This window comes from Hyperolius riggenbachi, chromosome 4 (genome assembly GCF_040937935.1).
Source record: "Hyperolius riggenbachi isolate aHypRig1 chromosome 4, aHypRig1.pri, whole genome shotgun sequence".
In the NCBI taxonomy this organism is placed as follows: Eukaryota; Metazoa; Chordata; class Amphibia; order Anura; family Hyperoliidae; genus Hyperolius; species Hyperolius riggenbachi.
In genome coordinates, this window is record NC_090649.1 from 151909981 (window position 1) to 151927090 (window position 17110).

The following is a 17110-nucleotide window of genomic DNA, read 5'->3' on the forward strand; positions in this document are numbered from 1 at the left end:
ATTTTTTCAGTTTTGCATCTGTCACTTTTTACAGGCCCATATAAGCAAATATAACAGTAATATACCCTCATGCCATACATAGTAAAAAAAAAAAAAGCGGAGTCCCTAATGTAAATATTTGTTTGTTTTAAATGCTGTAATTTTTTTACAAGAGTTTTATTTTGGTAACTATGGGGGGAGGGGCAAAGGAGGTAATAATTTATTTTTATTTAATGTATAATGTGTAAAATGTAATGTAAAGTATATGTTTTTATTTTTTGCATTGCATTTTTTGGGACCACACTTACTATCAATTTGCTTAGAACACACACGCCAACAGTGCTGTTACGGCAAAGCTTATTGCAAAGCTTCTCATTGAAGCCATGATCCTTGCCTTATGGGCACTTTGATTGGTCCAGGGAAGATTTTTTCCCTTTCACCAATTGCGGCTCTGCGGGCTCTGATGGTAAGCGCGGGGCTTGACTTATGTACCTGATTCATCAAAAATCCTAAGTGAAAGTTTCTTAGTTGATCTGGATTATTAGTTATTACATAGTTAAACATCATAACTCCCATTTTGAAACATAAAAAAGGTTAGTGTAACACCTGAAACTATGGCAGCTGCGGATACGCAGGTTATACCCGTAGCCGCCTTTGTTCCCTGTTCACAGGCCTTATCCGTCCCGGCGGCATCCAGCACGCCGGGAACGGCATTGTCTCTTGCTCATAGGGTCTCTGTATCGCACGGGCGCGCGCGGAGACAGGACCTTTATGCTGGAAGAAGGCGCGTCAGCTGACCTGCCGGTTGGCTGACGTCAGGAGTGACTCGCGCTGCTCAGATTGGCTGATTGCTAAGGGGCGTGGCGCTGGGCTCTCCTCGGCTTCTTAAGCCTTCACAGATCATTGGCAACTCGTCTGGTGTTGCGAATACACTCGTGTTAGCGCTCAGACCTAGTGAGGTTCCTGTTGATGATAGATGTATATGCAGTGTTTGCAATATACATCTATCTATAGTTAGTTATTATTACATTGTATTCTGATAACCTGTGTATGATTCTGGCTACTCTCTGACCTTGCTATTTCTATACAAATTCAGTATCTCTGCCTTTCTGACTTAGTTGCTGAACCTCTGCCTGATATTAACTACTCTCTTGCCTGCCGATTTGCTACTATCTCTGCCTGCCTGTTATCGAACCTAGCCTGTCTGACTACTCTACTCACCAGTGGGCCCTAGCCACTGGTGAGGGGCTCTTAGCTATTAGAACCTACCAGCCCCTCTGGTGAGGTTCCGACCTATTTATATAGCTCCAGTGACTGATAGTATCTTGCCAGCCCTTCTGGCAACTGGCAAGGTCTAGTTAAACTATTCAGTCATTTGTGCTGTTAGTACCTTACCAGCTCCTCTGGTAAGGTTTAGCCAAACTTCTTTATTCTCTCATTGTTAGTACTTTGCCAGCTCCTCTGGTAAAGACCTATTGTTACTTGTGTTGCTAGACCCTCCAGCTCCTCTGGAGAAGTCTATACTGTTGCACCAAACATTATTGGTGATACTGCAGATCACCACATAATCAGGTATAGCATCTGTATTATTGGTGATTCTGCAGATCACAAATAATCAGACGTCTGAGTTGCAGCATCCTATCGTTACAGAACAGCAGACCAGAAATAATATGGAGACACTGTGCAATCGGGTGGTTCTGCTGGCTACCAATGTTAATGAACTCATTAAAACAGTTTACATGCAGCAGACCCAGATTGAACAGCTATTTCAAACAGTTAACCGTTTGAAAGACCCTAATGCACAAGTGCCCTCCTCTCATGTCATAGAGCTCAGGGTGCCCCCTTCTGAAAAGTTCTCGGGGCATCCCTCTGATTTTCGAAATTTTAAACACAGGTGTTTATCTTATTTTGAACTACGGCCAGTATCGTCAGGTACAGAACGCCAGAGAATTACATTAATTAAGACGTTATTATCTGGTGATTCGCAGTCCTGGGCCTATAGTCTCCCTCAGAAGAATGAGGCTCAGGCCTCAGTTGATGCTTTTTTTAAGCTCACAAAGGTCGAGAAAAACAGGAGACGCAATGAAGAATTATGTCTTTATTGCGCTGAAAAAGGGCATTTAGTGGCTGCTTGTCCCAAGAAGGCGGAAAACTCTATCGCCTAGGAGTAGTTGGAGGTACTACCCTAGGCGATCCAGTCTTACCTTTAAGCAATAAACGTTTATTACTCCCGTGCTCTATCACCTGGAGGGAGCAGGTTCACTCCACTCAGGCGTTTATAGACTCGGGTTCGACTGTAAATGTCATGGCTTATGATTTTGCTGTCAAATTTGGGTTTCCTTTAACTCCTGTGGGACGTCAGGTACAGATTACCGCAGTGGATGACTCCCCATTACCAATTAAACAGTCCATCACCCAGACTCCTGTGTTGTTGTGTCAGCTTGGAGTCTTGCATAAGGAACAAATACAGTTTCTGGTACTCAAAATGTCCACCTCCACCGTCATTCTGGGTATGCCGTGGCTTTAAAAACATTCTCCTCAGATTGACTGGAATTCCAGACAGTTGTTAAGCTGGTCTCCTTATTGTCATCATCACTGTCTGGAGAATGTTACCTTAGCCGCTACTAAAATTCAGGTAGAGGGGACTTCTGAGTCGTCCTCTGAACCCCCTGAGATAGATTCCTGGGTGGATTGGGTACCTACATTAAGCCCATTCCAACAGGACGTCCCTGAAGGGAAACCAGATGGGGTTCTATTTGCTCCATTGCAGTTCAGATTTACAATTCTTCAGGCATTCCATACCCATAAAAATGCTGGTCATCCAGGGATTGCTCGCACACAGGAGTTGTTAGACCGTTGCGTCTGGTGGCCTTCCTTAGTGTCAGATTGTAAGGAATTTGTCAGTAATTGCTCCGTTTGTGCCAGGAGTAAGTCGTTAGATGGGCTCCTGTGGGTACCTTACAGTCACTTCCAGTGCCTGAGCAGCCCTGGACCCATGAGTCCATGGACTTTGTGGGCGAACTGCCTAGGTCAGAGGGTAAAACAGTCATATGGGTGGTAGTCGATAGGTTCAGTAAGATGGCCCACTTTATTCCCTTGGACGGACTTCCCACTGCACAAGAGTTGGCAGGGCTCTTCATCCGTCACATTTTCAGGCTGCATGGAATTCCAGAAAATGTGGTGTCAGATAGGGGAGTCCAGTTCGTGTCCAGGTTTTGGAAGGCCTTGTGTCATCATATGGGAATGAATCTATCGTTTTCCTCTGGCTACCACCCACAGACTAACGGGCAGACCGAAAGGGTCAACCAATCTTTGGAGCAGTTCCTTAGATGTTACGTGGCTGATGCTCAGATGGATTGGGTCAAATTCTTGCCTTTTGCAGAATTTGCTCATAATAATTTGAAATGTGCCTCCTCGGGATTCTCCCCTTTTCAAGTGGTAACGGGGAAATCACCGAAGTGCTCTCCTCTGACGGTGGTGTCATCACCTTTCCCGGCCTTGGAGGAGTGGCAAGGGACATTAAAGGAGATCTGGGGAAAAGTCAAAGAGAATTTGAAAAAGGCTTTTTCTACCCAGAAAAAACAGGCGGATAGGAAACGTTCTGTGGAGTGGAATTTTCTCCCAGGAGATTTAGTGTGGGTTTCTACTCGACACTTGGCCCTAAAGCAACCCTCTGCTAAATTGGGTCCCAAATTTATAGGGCCATACCCTGTGTCCAAAAGGGTCAACAATGTTACCTATGTTGTCTCGCTCCCACCCAGCTTCAGAGGTGGTAGAACGTTTCATGTATCCCTCTTGAAACCTGCTGTGCATGTGGATTCCTCCCCCCCCCCCCCCTGTGGTGATTAATGGAGAAGCAGAGTACGAGATAGAGCAGATCTTGGATTCTCGGGTGGCGCGTAACTCCATACAGTATCCAGTCCATTGGAGAGGGTATGGTGCAGAGGAGAGATCTTGGGTACCACTTTCTCGCATGCATGCAGAAGAACTCAGGGAGGAGTTTCATAGGTTGCATCCTGATAGGCCAGGTGGATCGTGTTCGGAGTCCACGCCTAGAGGGGGGGGGAGGGGGGTACTGTAACACCTGAAACTATGGTGGCTGCGGATACGCAGGCTATACCCGCAGCCGCCTTTGTTCCCTGTCCACAGGCCTTATCCGTCCCGGCGGCGTCCAGCACGCCGGGAACGGCATTGTCTCTTGCTCATAGGGTCTCTGTATCGCGCGGGCGCGCGTGGAGACAGGACCTTTATGCTGGAAGAAGGCGCGTCAGCTGACCTGCCAGTCGGCTGACGTCAGGAGTGACTCGCGCCGCTCGGATTGGCTGATTGTTAAGGGGCGTGGCGCTGGGCTTTCCTCGGCTTCTTAAGCCTTCACAGATCATTGGCAACTCATCTGCTGTTGTGAAAACACTCGTGTTAGCGCTCAGACCTAGTGAGGTTCCTGTTGATGATAGATGTATATGCAGTGTTTGCAATATACATCTATCTATAGTTAGTTATTATTACATTGTATTCTGATAACCTGTGTATGATTCTGGCTACTCTCTGACCTTGCTATTTCTATACGATTCTGTATCTCTGCCTTTCTGACTTAGTTGCTGAACCTCTGCCTGATATTAACTACTCTCTTGCCTGCCGATTTGGTACTATCTCTGCCTGCCTGTTATCGAACCTAGCCTGTCTGACTACTCTACTCACCAGTGGGCCCTAGCCACTGGTGAGGTGCTCTTAGCTATTAGAACCTACTAGCCCCTCTGGTGAGGTTCCGACCTATTTATATAGCTCCAGTGACTGATAGTATCTTGCCAGCCCCTCTGGCAAGGTCTAGTTAAGCTATTCAGTGATTTGTGCTGTTAGTACCTTACCAGCTCCTCCGGTAAGGTTTAGCCAAACTTCTGTATTCTCTCATTGTTAGTACTTTGCCAGCTCCTCTGGTAAAGACTTATTGTTACTTGTGTTGCTAGACCCTCCAGCTCCCCTGGAGAAGTCTATACTGTTGCACCAAACACCACACCTTACTCACTGCTAGCTATACTGGTATTATTGGTGATACTGCAGATCACCACATAATCAGGTATAGCGTCTGTATTATTGGTGATTCTGCAGATCACAAATAATCAGACGTCTGAGTTGCAGCATCCTATCGTTACAGTTAGTAAATTAGCAATTGTGTTAGTGCAGTCTTATGCAGTGCACTACAAGAGCTTTTTAAATGCTAGAGATTTTAAAAGCTCTTGCTAATGCAATGCTATGGGGGATTTTTACAAAATCACATCACTCCAGTGTGCACACACATAACTTTAGCAAGAGTTTTTAAAATCACAAAGCACTCAGAAAAGCTCTTGTAGTGTGAACGAGCCCTAACAGTTTAAACCAACTCAAATGTTTTAAAAAATATTTTCTCTGCATACGGCATGTAACTGCAATCGCACAAACACTAATTCACATGTGTTTCAACAGTCACCAGTATGGCCTGATATGGTGCAGGTGAGGGTGGGAAAACCTCTCAATGTCAGATATATTTCATTAATCCAACACCAGTTTTATGGGATCACATATGATAACCCCACTAAGGATTCTTGGGGACCACTGGACAAGTAAATCAGGCCTTTTGTTTTTGTTTTTTTCTACATTAATACCCAATGTAACCCAAAATTGAAAAAAGGAAATGCTACTTTTGGAGCCAAATTGCAAATCAAAAAATCCTTCATGCGGCTGCATTTTCTCCGGTTGTTAACCTATCCAGATCTCTCCTACCTGTTATTTCCTGACCCATCCCCAAGTAGACACATGGGTTCTGTTGTACGGCAAGCACTCTGGGAAATGCAGTCTGACATGTATGCTTCCTATTTTGTGTGTGCTACAGGGTTACACTTAATAAATCTACCCAGCGGCTGTGACCAGGAGAGAATGCAAGTTGTACTGCAGTTCCAAGCACATTTGTTGCATGAAATAGGCATCCTGTCAATCACTTTTCTTTTATACACGGTTTATTCTCAAGTATCATCCTGATTGCTATCAGAAATTGTCTTGTTCAATTTTGGGTTAAATATTGCAGAAAGCTGCTTTTAAAATGTGCTTTCATTTATGTAATTCAAATTGCCTTGGTGAATAAAGATGAACATGTCAAAGTTCCAGATTTCCTGCATTCATTTAAAGGAAAGTAGAAAAAAAAATATTCACCCCGCGTGTGTCTGTAGCTTGGCATCCATTATACATATGAATAATGTAAAAAGTCAGCAGAAAATAGTGGAGTATAACATGTGGAATGTGATGGCAATGCTATCCGTCTCACCTTAGACTGTCTGTTTTGGCCACAGAAGATAATACTGTATGTAGTCAGTGAGGCATCCAAGGATAAAGTACAAACTTGTGTAACTTATTTATGAGTTGTCTGAGTGGAACAGTATCAAACGCATTGCTGAAAATGAGATGAGCTACATCCATACAGCTTGACCTGGTCTCAGTAAACCAAAGATGCTTTGGAGAAAAGTGGAGAACTCAAGAGAACTCAAACAATCCAACAAAACCTGGCCTCTTTTTTTTAACTGTCTGTTATTAAAGAGGCACTGCAAAAACATATAGTAGAATGTAATACATTATTCAAGATACCCAATTTTATGTTAATTATCCGGGTTTCAGCATCAGAAACACTTCCTCTATAATACATGTCAAACTCTGGCCTGTGGGCCAAATCTGGCCCTCAAGTGGTTTACCTTCTTTGCATTATGTTTGACCCACTCTAGACCACCAGAGAAGCTATATTGGATGCTGAGCCCAAAATTGCCAGGAAAGCCATATGGGGAGGGGGGCAGCACTAGATACCAGGGAACTGTATAGAGGAAAGAGGGGGCAACTAAACACCAGGAAACTGTATAGGGGAGGGAGAACCACTAAACATCAGGGAATTGTAAAGATGAGGGAGGGAGGACCACTAAACATCAGGGAAATGTATTGGGGATGGAGGTGGACTGTTAGACACCAGTGAACTTTATAAGGAAGAGAGGTGGCCAGTGGCCACTAGACATTGAGGTCAGCCCATGACTTGGTCACAAAGCTCAATTTTGGCCTACTTTGTATTTGAGTTTGACACCCCTGTCCTATATCTATATACTGTATTGCTGTATTTTGGTATGTAACCCCATAATTCCAGTGATGTTTAGCCTAGGCTATTTAGTTATGCAGCCTTCTCCTCCCAATGCACGCTAAGAGTACAGGTGTTGTTTCTGCTCACAACAAACAAACATTCCACATGATGCACCTTGCCAGCAGTAAAGGGGTCACCACCTGTAATAAATTAAGAAAGTAAATCAAGCAGAGGAAAGATTTCACAATGGGCAAACACTGACTAAACTATACATTCACATAGTAAAAGATAAGCAATTTTAATCACTACATTACATTTAGTAACGATCCTTTTAAAGTGTAAACAGATCCAAACTATACCTGGGATGTAATAAATAGTGTTTTTAAAGAGTTGTGCGATTGGTAAGATGCACTGTCTGTCCCAGGAGAGGACGTCAGGATGTGTGCTCCTAATCCATTGATAGGTTTGATGCAATGAATGTGTTTGCATGTCTGCACTATGCATGTTACAGGGCCAGAGGTAGGACACATATGTTTACCTGGGTACTTCTGCACAGTATAGGTGACTAAGCATAAGAATGCATTCTTCTGTGAACTAAAACCCCGGCTTTTAACTTAGCTGTAGGGATAACAGTGGTGCCTGGATGAGTGAATCTGTGAATTCATTTGTTTGAACATTTGCATGCGAGAGTGCGAAGGGTTAATAGATTTTTGCTGTTTTCTAGCCACACCCCCTTCAGCACCTTCCTTTCCTTAATAACTTATTTAATGTCCTAACTAGAGGCGATGTGCCTGGATATATGTATTTTTTTTTTAAAAGAGTTTGTGCACTAGCAGGCGCATGTGCTAGTAGCGCAATAAGAACGTATCTTTAACCACTTGAAGAGGACCTCCAGTGAAAATAATGTAATGAAAAAAGTGCTTAATGTTTAGAATAATTCTGTATAAATGATTTAGTCAGTGTTTGCCCATTGTAAAATCTTTCTTCTCCCTGATTTACAGTCTGACATTTATCACATGGTGACATTTTTACTGCTGGCAGGTGATGTCAGTGGGAGTAGCTGCTGCTTGCTTTTTTGGCAGTTGGAAACAACTGTTATTTCCAACAATGCAACAAGGCTCCCACAGTGTGATGTCCCTTCATAAAGTAAAGATTTCTTGTGGGAAAGGCGGCATCGGCTACTGACTGGGATGAAGTTCAATCCTTGCGTCTGGTTTCTCTTTAAAGTGAACCTAAAGGCAACCAAAAAAAATGAGATTAACTCACCTGGGGCTTCCCTCAGCCCCCTGCAGACGATCGGTGCCCTCGCAGCTCCGGTCTGATGCTTCTGGACCCGCCGGCGACGACTTCCGGTTTGGCCGTCACCGGCCGACAGGCATGGGAACGCGAGTGATTCTTCGCGTTCCCAGCCTGTATATCGCCGCCTATGCTGCTATTGCGGCCTCCTGACGGCCAAACCGGAAGTGTTCGCCGGCGGGTCCTGGGCCATCGGAGCGGAGCTGCGAGGGCACCGATCGTCTGCAGGGGGCTGAGGGAAGCCCCAGGTGAGTTAATCGCATTTTTTTTTTTGACTTTAGGTTATCTTTAAAGAGGAACTCCAGTGAAAATATTGTAGTTAAAAAAATGCTTCATTTTTACAATAATTATGTATAAATGATTTAGTCAGTGTTTGGCCATTGTAAAATATTTCCTCTCCCCGATTTACATTCTGACATTTATTACATGGTGACATTTTTACTGTGGGCAGGTTATGTAGCTGATGCTAGCTGTTTTGGCTGTTAGAGACAGCTGTAAACAACTAATTCCTGTCTGTGAGTCTTGTTACATTGTAACAAACTGCCAAAAGTACCGCGGTACTCAGAGCTTCTTGTGGGAGGGGTTTCAGCACAAAATCAGTCACACAGCGCCCCCTGATGGTCTGTTTGTGAAAAGCATTATATTTCTCATGTAAAAGGGGGTATCAGCTACTGATTGGGATAAAGTTCAATTCTTGGTTGGAGTTTCTCTTTAAATACCAGAAGTCTCTGGACCCGAAAGGACCAGAGACTTTTGACGTTACTCTGCATGGACCTATATCTCTCATTGTCCGCACCGCTCTCACGTCACTGCAGCCCATTCACTCTGCTGTATGTAGGTGTATGCACATGACTGCAATCATATGATCACTGTTTTTCTAACCTTTTAGCAATCTGCAGTGTGGTCCGCAATGACCAAGGCAAGGATGAAAAACTTTTGCCACCTGTTTGCCACCTGTTTGCTGGATCATTATGCTTTCCAATGTTACACAGTATTAAGTAGCAAGACAATGTAGATGAACAAGAAAAGCACCTCCATTGAAGAGTATCATGGTTATGTAGATGCCCATGCAAACTGATTAGCTTCGCCAACTGCATGGCCTTTATACTCCCGAATGACCTGAAAAAGTCGCTGATTGGTCCATGAAATGCTTTGTAGTAATACAATTGTACCTTTTTTTCATCTCTTTACTTGCTTACTTTTTTACCATTTTCTACCTACCTGGTGCCTCCTGCTATCAGTTTACTATGCCATTTTTAGGAGAAGGTTGAGTGATTCAACCCACGCCCCCCAGAGTATGTTTGGAATGTAATGGTCCAGAGTACAATCCTTGCCCTGAGTTGTGGTAGCCTTGTAATTTACAGCTGCTTGGTGTGTCATTGCCTTTCAATACCCTTATCCTACCTGTATTGCCTAACACTATTTGTCCAACTACTGTATTTTTTGGACTATAAGACTCAAAAGTGGGGAAAAAATGTCACTGCGTCTTATAGTCCAAATGCAGGGAGTTCCTGACTTGTGAACGCCTGGCAATAAGAACCTCCAACCCACCACAATGTCGGGAGTTCCCTGTACTGTGCCCATGCAGAGGAGGAGGACACAGGGGGACAAACAGAGGACACGGGGGTACACAAAGCAGCATAAAGGGGGACACAAAGGGGCATAGAGGAGAACACAAGGAGGACAGAGGCGGACACAGGGATACACAAGAGGTACAAGGGGGCATGAGGTACAAAAGGGGCCTAATCCACAAGATGCCCCTTCACCATGGATGCACCAGGTTTAGTATAAATATATATATATATAAACATATATATATATATATTTCCCCTGGTTTTTGTCCTCTAAACCTAGGTGCGTCTTATGGTCAGGAGCGTCTTATAGTCCAAAAAATACAGTATATTACACAGTTTTTCCTTTATGTCTTTGAGACCAACAGCCCTATAGACGAAGAGTAGAAGAAAATCAGTCAGAAATAAAAGTAGGGTATCAATTTACATACGTGCAACAGTAAAGGTCCAAGCACATCTTCAACTTAGGTTTCCCAAAACAATCGTTCATAATCATTTCAGGCACCTTTCCAGAACACTGTCCACAGACTGGTTGATAGCAATCAAAGAATCAAAAAAATCTTGCCTCACTGATATTATTTTGTACTGTGGACCACTCCATGTCTTCATCCCCACCCCATCATCATAGGACAGCATTGTATCTCATGCCCCAATCTGATAATATTTAGTCCACCTGCTTTTGGCATGCTTCTTCTTTCCTCAAGAGGTCACTGTTGGGAAATGGGATATAGACTGCTCATTTGGAATAACAGTGAATCCATCTCCATACCTACCGTCAACTGTGTTGGATTTACCCAAACAGCACATTGAACTCTATTCACAAAACTTCTCATAAATGACTTATCACCTAATTAATAAAAATAACCTTTCAGCACATTTAGCAAAATAATCACTAAAAGTAAGCTGTGCCCAATTAACTTCATTTCAATATTACCTTTCTTGCCTTCATTATATATATATTTTTAGGAGCTTCAAAATGTAACATAGATAAGGTGAAAACAGCAAAACAGGTGAAAAAGCCTTGTGAATTATGCCCAATGTATAAGTGTTTTCTAGTCTCATTGATTATCTACACCTCTCAATTTCATTATGACAGTATCTGGCAGCTCACATTTATCTGGATACTATATTTTTTTCTAAGTGACACTTATAATACATAACTGTTAACCTTTATAATGCAAACTTGTGGAGAATAGAGACCATGGTCCATACATTTTCTCCTAGTTACAATACAACACTCAGAATAATTTTCACTACTTTGTTTTACCTACGTTTTGGTACTTTTTCAAATGAAATGTGCTGACATAGCTATTTTAAACAGAATGTGAAAAATTATCTCCTAGGAGAAAACTTTGGAGAAAAAGTGAATTGAATAATATGTTCAAGGTTCCAAGCCCCTGATCTTGTGTAGTTTTCATGGGGAAATTGAATAGCACAGAATCATTAAAGAGGCAGCTCTAGTTCCACTCAGAAGCAATGAAAACTCCACAAAACCGGTCTACAGATTGTGCTGACAACCCATAGTGAAGGTAAGTTGAATGGACGTTTGCACCACTGTCATGTACCTTGTTAAGGTTTAGCAGAAGAAACACTTAAAACCAAATGACATTCACAAATACTTTAATAAATCTTTATCTAATAATCTCTATAATCCCTTAGTCATCTCTGGGGCATTGGCTTCATTTTCTATAAAAATGACAAATTTTACACATCTTCTATTTACAACTCATGTAAATATGCTTATTATAAAACATAGAATTAAGACCTTTAAAAGATAAGCAAAAGATAAAACAATATTAGATTTAGCTTGAAGACCGGTGACTGTGTCATAGAGAGACTCACTTTGCTTTGGAACCCCTCCAGGCAAAGGGGTGCAGTGTGTGATAACACTATTGTGGTCCATGTGTTTACATCACAGGCACTGCTCTGAGCGCTTGTCATTATGCTTTAAAATAAATTAAAATTACAATCTACATCCCAAATAGGCAAGTCTTGCTGAACTCCATATTCAGGTCAGTTTGTGGCGTCAGTTCATGGAGAGGAGAGGTCCAATCAGGAATCAGCTTTTGACGATGTACTTGGCGGCACTGCGTTTGTTCTACTGATTGATCGAAGAATGCATTGTTTCTCTACTGCGAGATGCTTTGCTTGGTCCTCTCGATAAGTGATCTTTAATAGATGGAAGAGGGAAAAAAAGCAATCTCACTCTGACAGCAAGTGATGGGCAGCGACCTTCACAAAACGAAAACACATATAGCGGTATTTTGCTGTGGTTCACTTGGCAATTTCACCCTTCAAAGACTCCCTACTGGCAGCTGTGGGGCTGCAGTGACCAACTGAGAGCTTCAGGTCACCGGCTGTCTTTAGAAAAAGTTACAGCCGGCCACGAGGGGAAAGCCAGATTCAGAGTTTGCAAAATGCTTCTTCCCTGAGGCGAAAGAAGCATTTCATATGTGGGGGCGGGAAAAGGAGTTTTATTCAGGATCATCAGCATTAGGCTGGATCTTGAAAGCTCAGCAGTGAAGGATATTTTTTGCCAAGTTAGAGGAAAACACATCATTCCTTATATCAGTTAATGCACAGGACGGATAGAGACAGGTGAACAAGGATCAGCATGCAGCAAGCGTTTACAGCAAGACAAGTGGAGGACATACCAATATTCCCTAATGTACTCAGTGAAATGTTAGACAAAGAGGAAGAGAAGCGGAACAGGCAAGGATCACATGATAGCTGAGAGAAGAGAGAGAATGAATGAAAACCAGCAGTGATGACAATCTATATACTGAAGGCAGTAAACATGAACTGACATACAAAGATGATGATGAATAGGAAATAGGTGGAGTTGTGACATCACTGGGACTGATTCTCTAATACAGAACTGAAGTGCACCCATATAAATCTCTATTCACTTCCAACAACCTATTATGGGTAAAGAAGCCTAAAAAGTGAAATTCAGCTTAAAGAAAATATACTGTAGGTTTGCTTTACTGTACTTTATTTTTCTTTGAGAAACACCCTATGATAACTGAATGAGACAAACACAACTAAAAGGCAAAGGAAAAAAAAATCAATTCCATTACAGCATCATGAGCACTTCACATATTCTGGAATAAAATGAGAAAAGCTCAGATGAACCTGACTTATTTTTCTTTGGCCAATCCATGACCCAGATAACTAAAAAGTTTCAAAGACATATTAAAAGACACCTGAAGTGAGAGCGATATGGAGGCTGCCATATTAATTTCCTTTTAAAGGAAACTTGAGATTATTTAAACAGAAGAATTTATACTTACCTAGGGTTTCCTCCAGCCCCATGTACTTCGCAGGCTCCCTCACCATCCTCCCATGCAAAGGCTTAATTCGTGCCAGTTGGGCTGTACGGCTGTACTGCGCAAGGGCAACATGGCCATACGCTCACCCCCATCATGCTCGTGTTCCCGGGAGCGTTACAGCCTGTGCAGTACTACCTGTGCGGGTGCAGAGAGACGGGGACGCATGCACCAGCCAAGCCGCACATTTGTAGAGCAGCCCAGCTGGCGCAACTGAAGATTTTGTACCAGGGAAGATTTAAGATGAATGGAGCCACCTAGGAGGACTGTAAGGGAGCCCACAGAGTACATGGGGCTGTAGGAATTCCCAGTTAAGTATAAATTCTTGTATTTAAAGGATACCAAAGCTCAAATGAAGGTGAGAATTGGTGAGAGCAGGCATGTATGGCAAGCTGTCCTGCTGCTCACCACTCCCCTCGTTCTCCTTACTGCCCCCTCCGCTACCTGTAATTGCCCTCTGGCCCCGTCTTCCGGTTGGCCTGGTTGGGCATCACTGCTCCTGTGCTGGCCTGGCTGCACGCGTACTACAGTACGCAACCGTGGCCAGGAGTGCTCTGTGCATGCATCATCGTGATGTCATGCACATGCACAGAGCACTACCGACCATGTCAAGGCCAGTCAAGGCCAGTCTGAGCAAGCACAGTGCACTCTCTCCCAGTCCCTCTCCGGTGGAGAATAGTACTGCGCAGGCACAGTACTATTCACTGCCAGAGAGAGTGCTCTGCGCATGCACAGACTGGCCACGGCTGCCTGAAGTTACGGGACCCAGTACAGAAGACAGAGAAGACTGAGGATGGCGGCATGGGAGCGATCCGTGGAGATGAGGCTGGAGGAAGACCCAGGTATGTCTAGGGTCTTCCTCTAGGTATAAATCTTTTAATATCGTTTAACTCTGGTTTCCTTTAATCAGTGTTCTCCCCAGGCTCTTTTAGCCGGGTGCTCCAAATTCTGGGGAGAACAGTGCTTTAATGGTACAGCTAATGCTCTACTCCCTGCTTAACACAACTAATCTCAAGAGCTGTTCATTACTCAGCTCTTTCCTGCCTGTATTGTGAGTTTCAAGAGTACCCGAGGCGGTGAGGCCAGAGGGCAGATGGGACACACCTCTACCTAATCCTGCTATATAGGAAGATGACTGCACATGGGTACAGCCTCTGCAAGTCATGGAGACCTATCATCTTACCGGCTCATTCATGACTTCAGAGAGTTCAGAAAGAATATCCCTGTAATGGGCTTTCATCTCTTCCTGGTACTCCAGCTGATCCTCCTTTATGAGCCGCTCATTCACTTCCAGAGCCAGACCACAGGTGTCTGCAAATTGTCTGCAGGAAGAAACATGCGGCGTGAGAACAGGTTACAGCCAACACTGCCAATCAGGGAGCACTACAACAAGCATAAAAAGGCACATAATCAGGTTTAATATTCAGGATATTTCAAACAGCATTGACGATGTGCATATTATAAAAATACCATGACAACCAGCCATGTGTTAGAACACCACAGTTAATGAAGCACTGACGTCAGACTGATTGCCATGGTTTACATTACTTTGTTTATCAACAAAGCTCATTAAGTCATCTGAAAAAAAAACTGTATAAAAAAAGAGGTACCAGCAATACTCACGGCTATGTAATAACAATTAGCTGTGCAAAACATTAGATATTTATGTATAGCACAATGTGTGTGAAGCCTGTTGTTCAGTAAGAGCTGTTGTCAGACAAGGAAGTTTGTAACATAAGATTTGACAGTCATGTATTATTACAATTCACTCCTGGACCAGTGTCAGGCGCGTTGCTAGGGGAAGAGACAGGTGTGTTGCCAGGACCCTAGACATGCCTGGGAAGAGATCAAGGCCCTGAATCTCGGCAGCGTTGCCCAATACTTCAGTGCGACTAGATAGTCCCACTTGGGATTTTTTCTAGTCTGATACATGGTGGCAATACAGCTGAATGACCTTCTGCATGCTGAGGCTTTTAGACGTTTAGCAACATTATAACCTAAACTGCAGTATAGTAAAGCAACCACAAGATGTCACTGCCTGTAAAATGATGCAATGATCTCTATGGTATTGTGATTTTCTGTATTATCTCCGTGATACTCTCTGTTCTATGTAAGCTGCATTACCTGAAGGTTGTGTATAATATATCTCTGCATGTTTTTCTTCAGTTCTAACTTGTTATACTGGGTGGCTATCTGCATGTACAGAACACGTTGCTTCATTCTGAGGCTGTGTACAATGACATTCGCAGGTAATGTGGAGGGATATATGTGCTGAAACTGCATCCCCTGGATATGCATAACATAATAGCTTGGTCCGAATGCTGACATGAGAAATTGAAAACTGTCATGAGGAGTCATGCTGCCGGTGAGTATCTATATTTTTTCTCTAATATTGCAGATGCCTACTATTGTTAACAGTAATTACGGGCACACTGGGGGGGACTCAATCTATTTTTTTGGGGGGGAAGGGGGGGGACGACGACTATGTAGTACGACAATGTTTGGAGATGGGGGGGGGGGGGGGAGAATGTTTCTGCCTCATTATATGTAGGGATTGGGGAGTTTGGTGTGTTTCTCTAATTATATTTGAGGGTTAGGGAAATGTTGCCTTATTATCCTTGGGGATGGAAAGGGTTTGCCTAATTATGTTGGGTGATGGGAGGGGAGTTGTCTAATTAAGGTTGGAGGGTTTTCCTCCTTATGTGCAGGCTTTGGGCAAGTGCAGGGGAACTCGATTATGTTTTGGAGATTTAAAGAAAACCAGCATTCTTTTAAACTAAAGATTTGATACTTACCTGGGGCTTCCTTCAGCCCCATAAACTCGTCTGAGTCCCACGCCATCCTACCGTGGTCTACCACGATCAGCCCTGGTAACTGGCTCAGTCGCGTCAATCCAGGTCTACTGTGCATGCGCGAGAGGTCTGACTGAGCCTGTTACCAGGGCTGATCGAAGCAAAACGGCAGGCCGCGGGAGGACAGTAAGGGACTCAGATGAGCTTATGGGGCTGGAGAAAGCCCCATGTATGTATCAAATCTTTATTTTATAAGATCTCTGGTACTTAAGGGAGCAGCCTGTCTAATTACGCTTGGCGATCTGCCGTCAGTGCATGTTGACTTTGCTTGTGAAAGTTGTAACTACTACTGGTTTTGGATCTTGCCCAAACCAAATTGAAAATACAAGGGAGAAGGGGGCGTGTAAAAACCTTTTAATACTACCACTGATTGTGAGCCACCCCATACTACTAAATCACATAGAAATTATAACATCTTATATGATAAATATGCAACCACAAAATGTAAAATAAACAGTAAATACTTCTGGATTGAATAATCAGTGAACTAGAATGGTCAATAATGGAATGGGGAAATGTGAACTGGGCCATTGAAAAATACTGCAGTCTTTATCTGTTTTTAGTCTGCTGCCCGAGCCATCAAAATACAGGGCAGATATAGTGTGAAAAGAGCATTGTGGTAAATAATATACTGTGGCTATCACGGTTTTACAAACTGTGTAAGTATAAAAACGTATAGAAACTATTATTGAGACTGAAAAAAAAACAAACCAAAACAAATAATCATTTTTCTGCTGTCATGCCAGTCAGAGACCATAAACATACTGTAAAACATAGATTTTGTAACCCCAAAATAAGATCATGGGACACCAAGAAAGTCCTATTTAGGATTATTTCAGTTCTTTGGGTGGAATTATCTCATTATCTTATTTTTATTTCAGGTTCATGTGCAGATTTTCAAAGTGCTGTGAAGTGCAACCAATCACATTTTCCCTTTGAATAATGACTGTATGCTACAAACATGAAAGGACAACTTTGTATCTCCAATCAATGTCT

General features: G+C 43.1%; 1 protein-coding gene and 1 long non-coding RNA gene across 7 annotated transcripts in view; one reads left to right on the top strand and one right to left on the bottom strand.

The window, feature by feature from the left end:
• Positions 1 to 11536: 11536 nt before the first annotated feature.
• The window catches only part of DOCK10 (dedicator of cytokinesis 10), a 377455-nt gene continuing 371881 nt past the window's right edge, over positions 11537 to 17110 (bottom strand). For all 6 annotated transcript variants that reach the window (XM_068280790.1, XM_068280788.1, XM_068280792.1 and 3 more), the window contains 2 exons: positions 14446 to 14584; positions 11537 to 12102 (listed from right to left, as the gene is read on the bottom strand). In XM_068280790.1, coding sequence (XP_068136891.1) covers positions 11986 to 12102; positions 14446 to 14584 — 256 coding nt within the window. In that variant the 3' untranslated portion in view covers positions 11537 to 11985. The remainder of the gene's footprint in view (positions 12103 to 14445; positions 14585 to 17110) is intronic.
• The window catches only part of LOC137571545 (uncharacterized), a 2214-nt gene continuing 176 nt past the window's right edge, over positions 15073 to 17110 (top strand). Inside the window, exons 1-3 of the long non-coding RNA XR_011031373.1 lie at positions 15073 to 15327; positions 15429 to 15627; positions 16996 to 17110. The exon at positions 16996 to 17110 is cut by the window's right edge and continues 176 nt beyond it. This is a non-coding gene — a long non-coding RNA (uncharacterized lncRNA). The remainder of the gene's footprint in view (positions 15328 to 15428; positions 15628 to 16995) is intronic.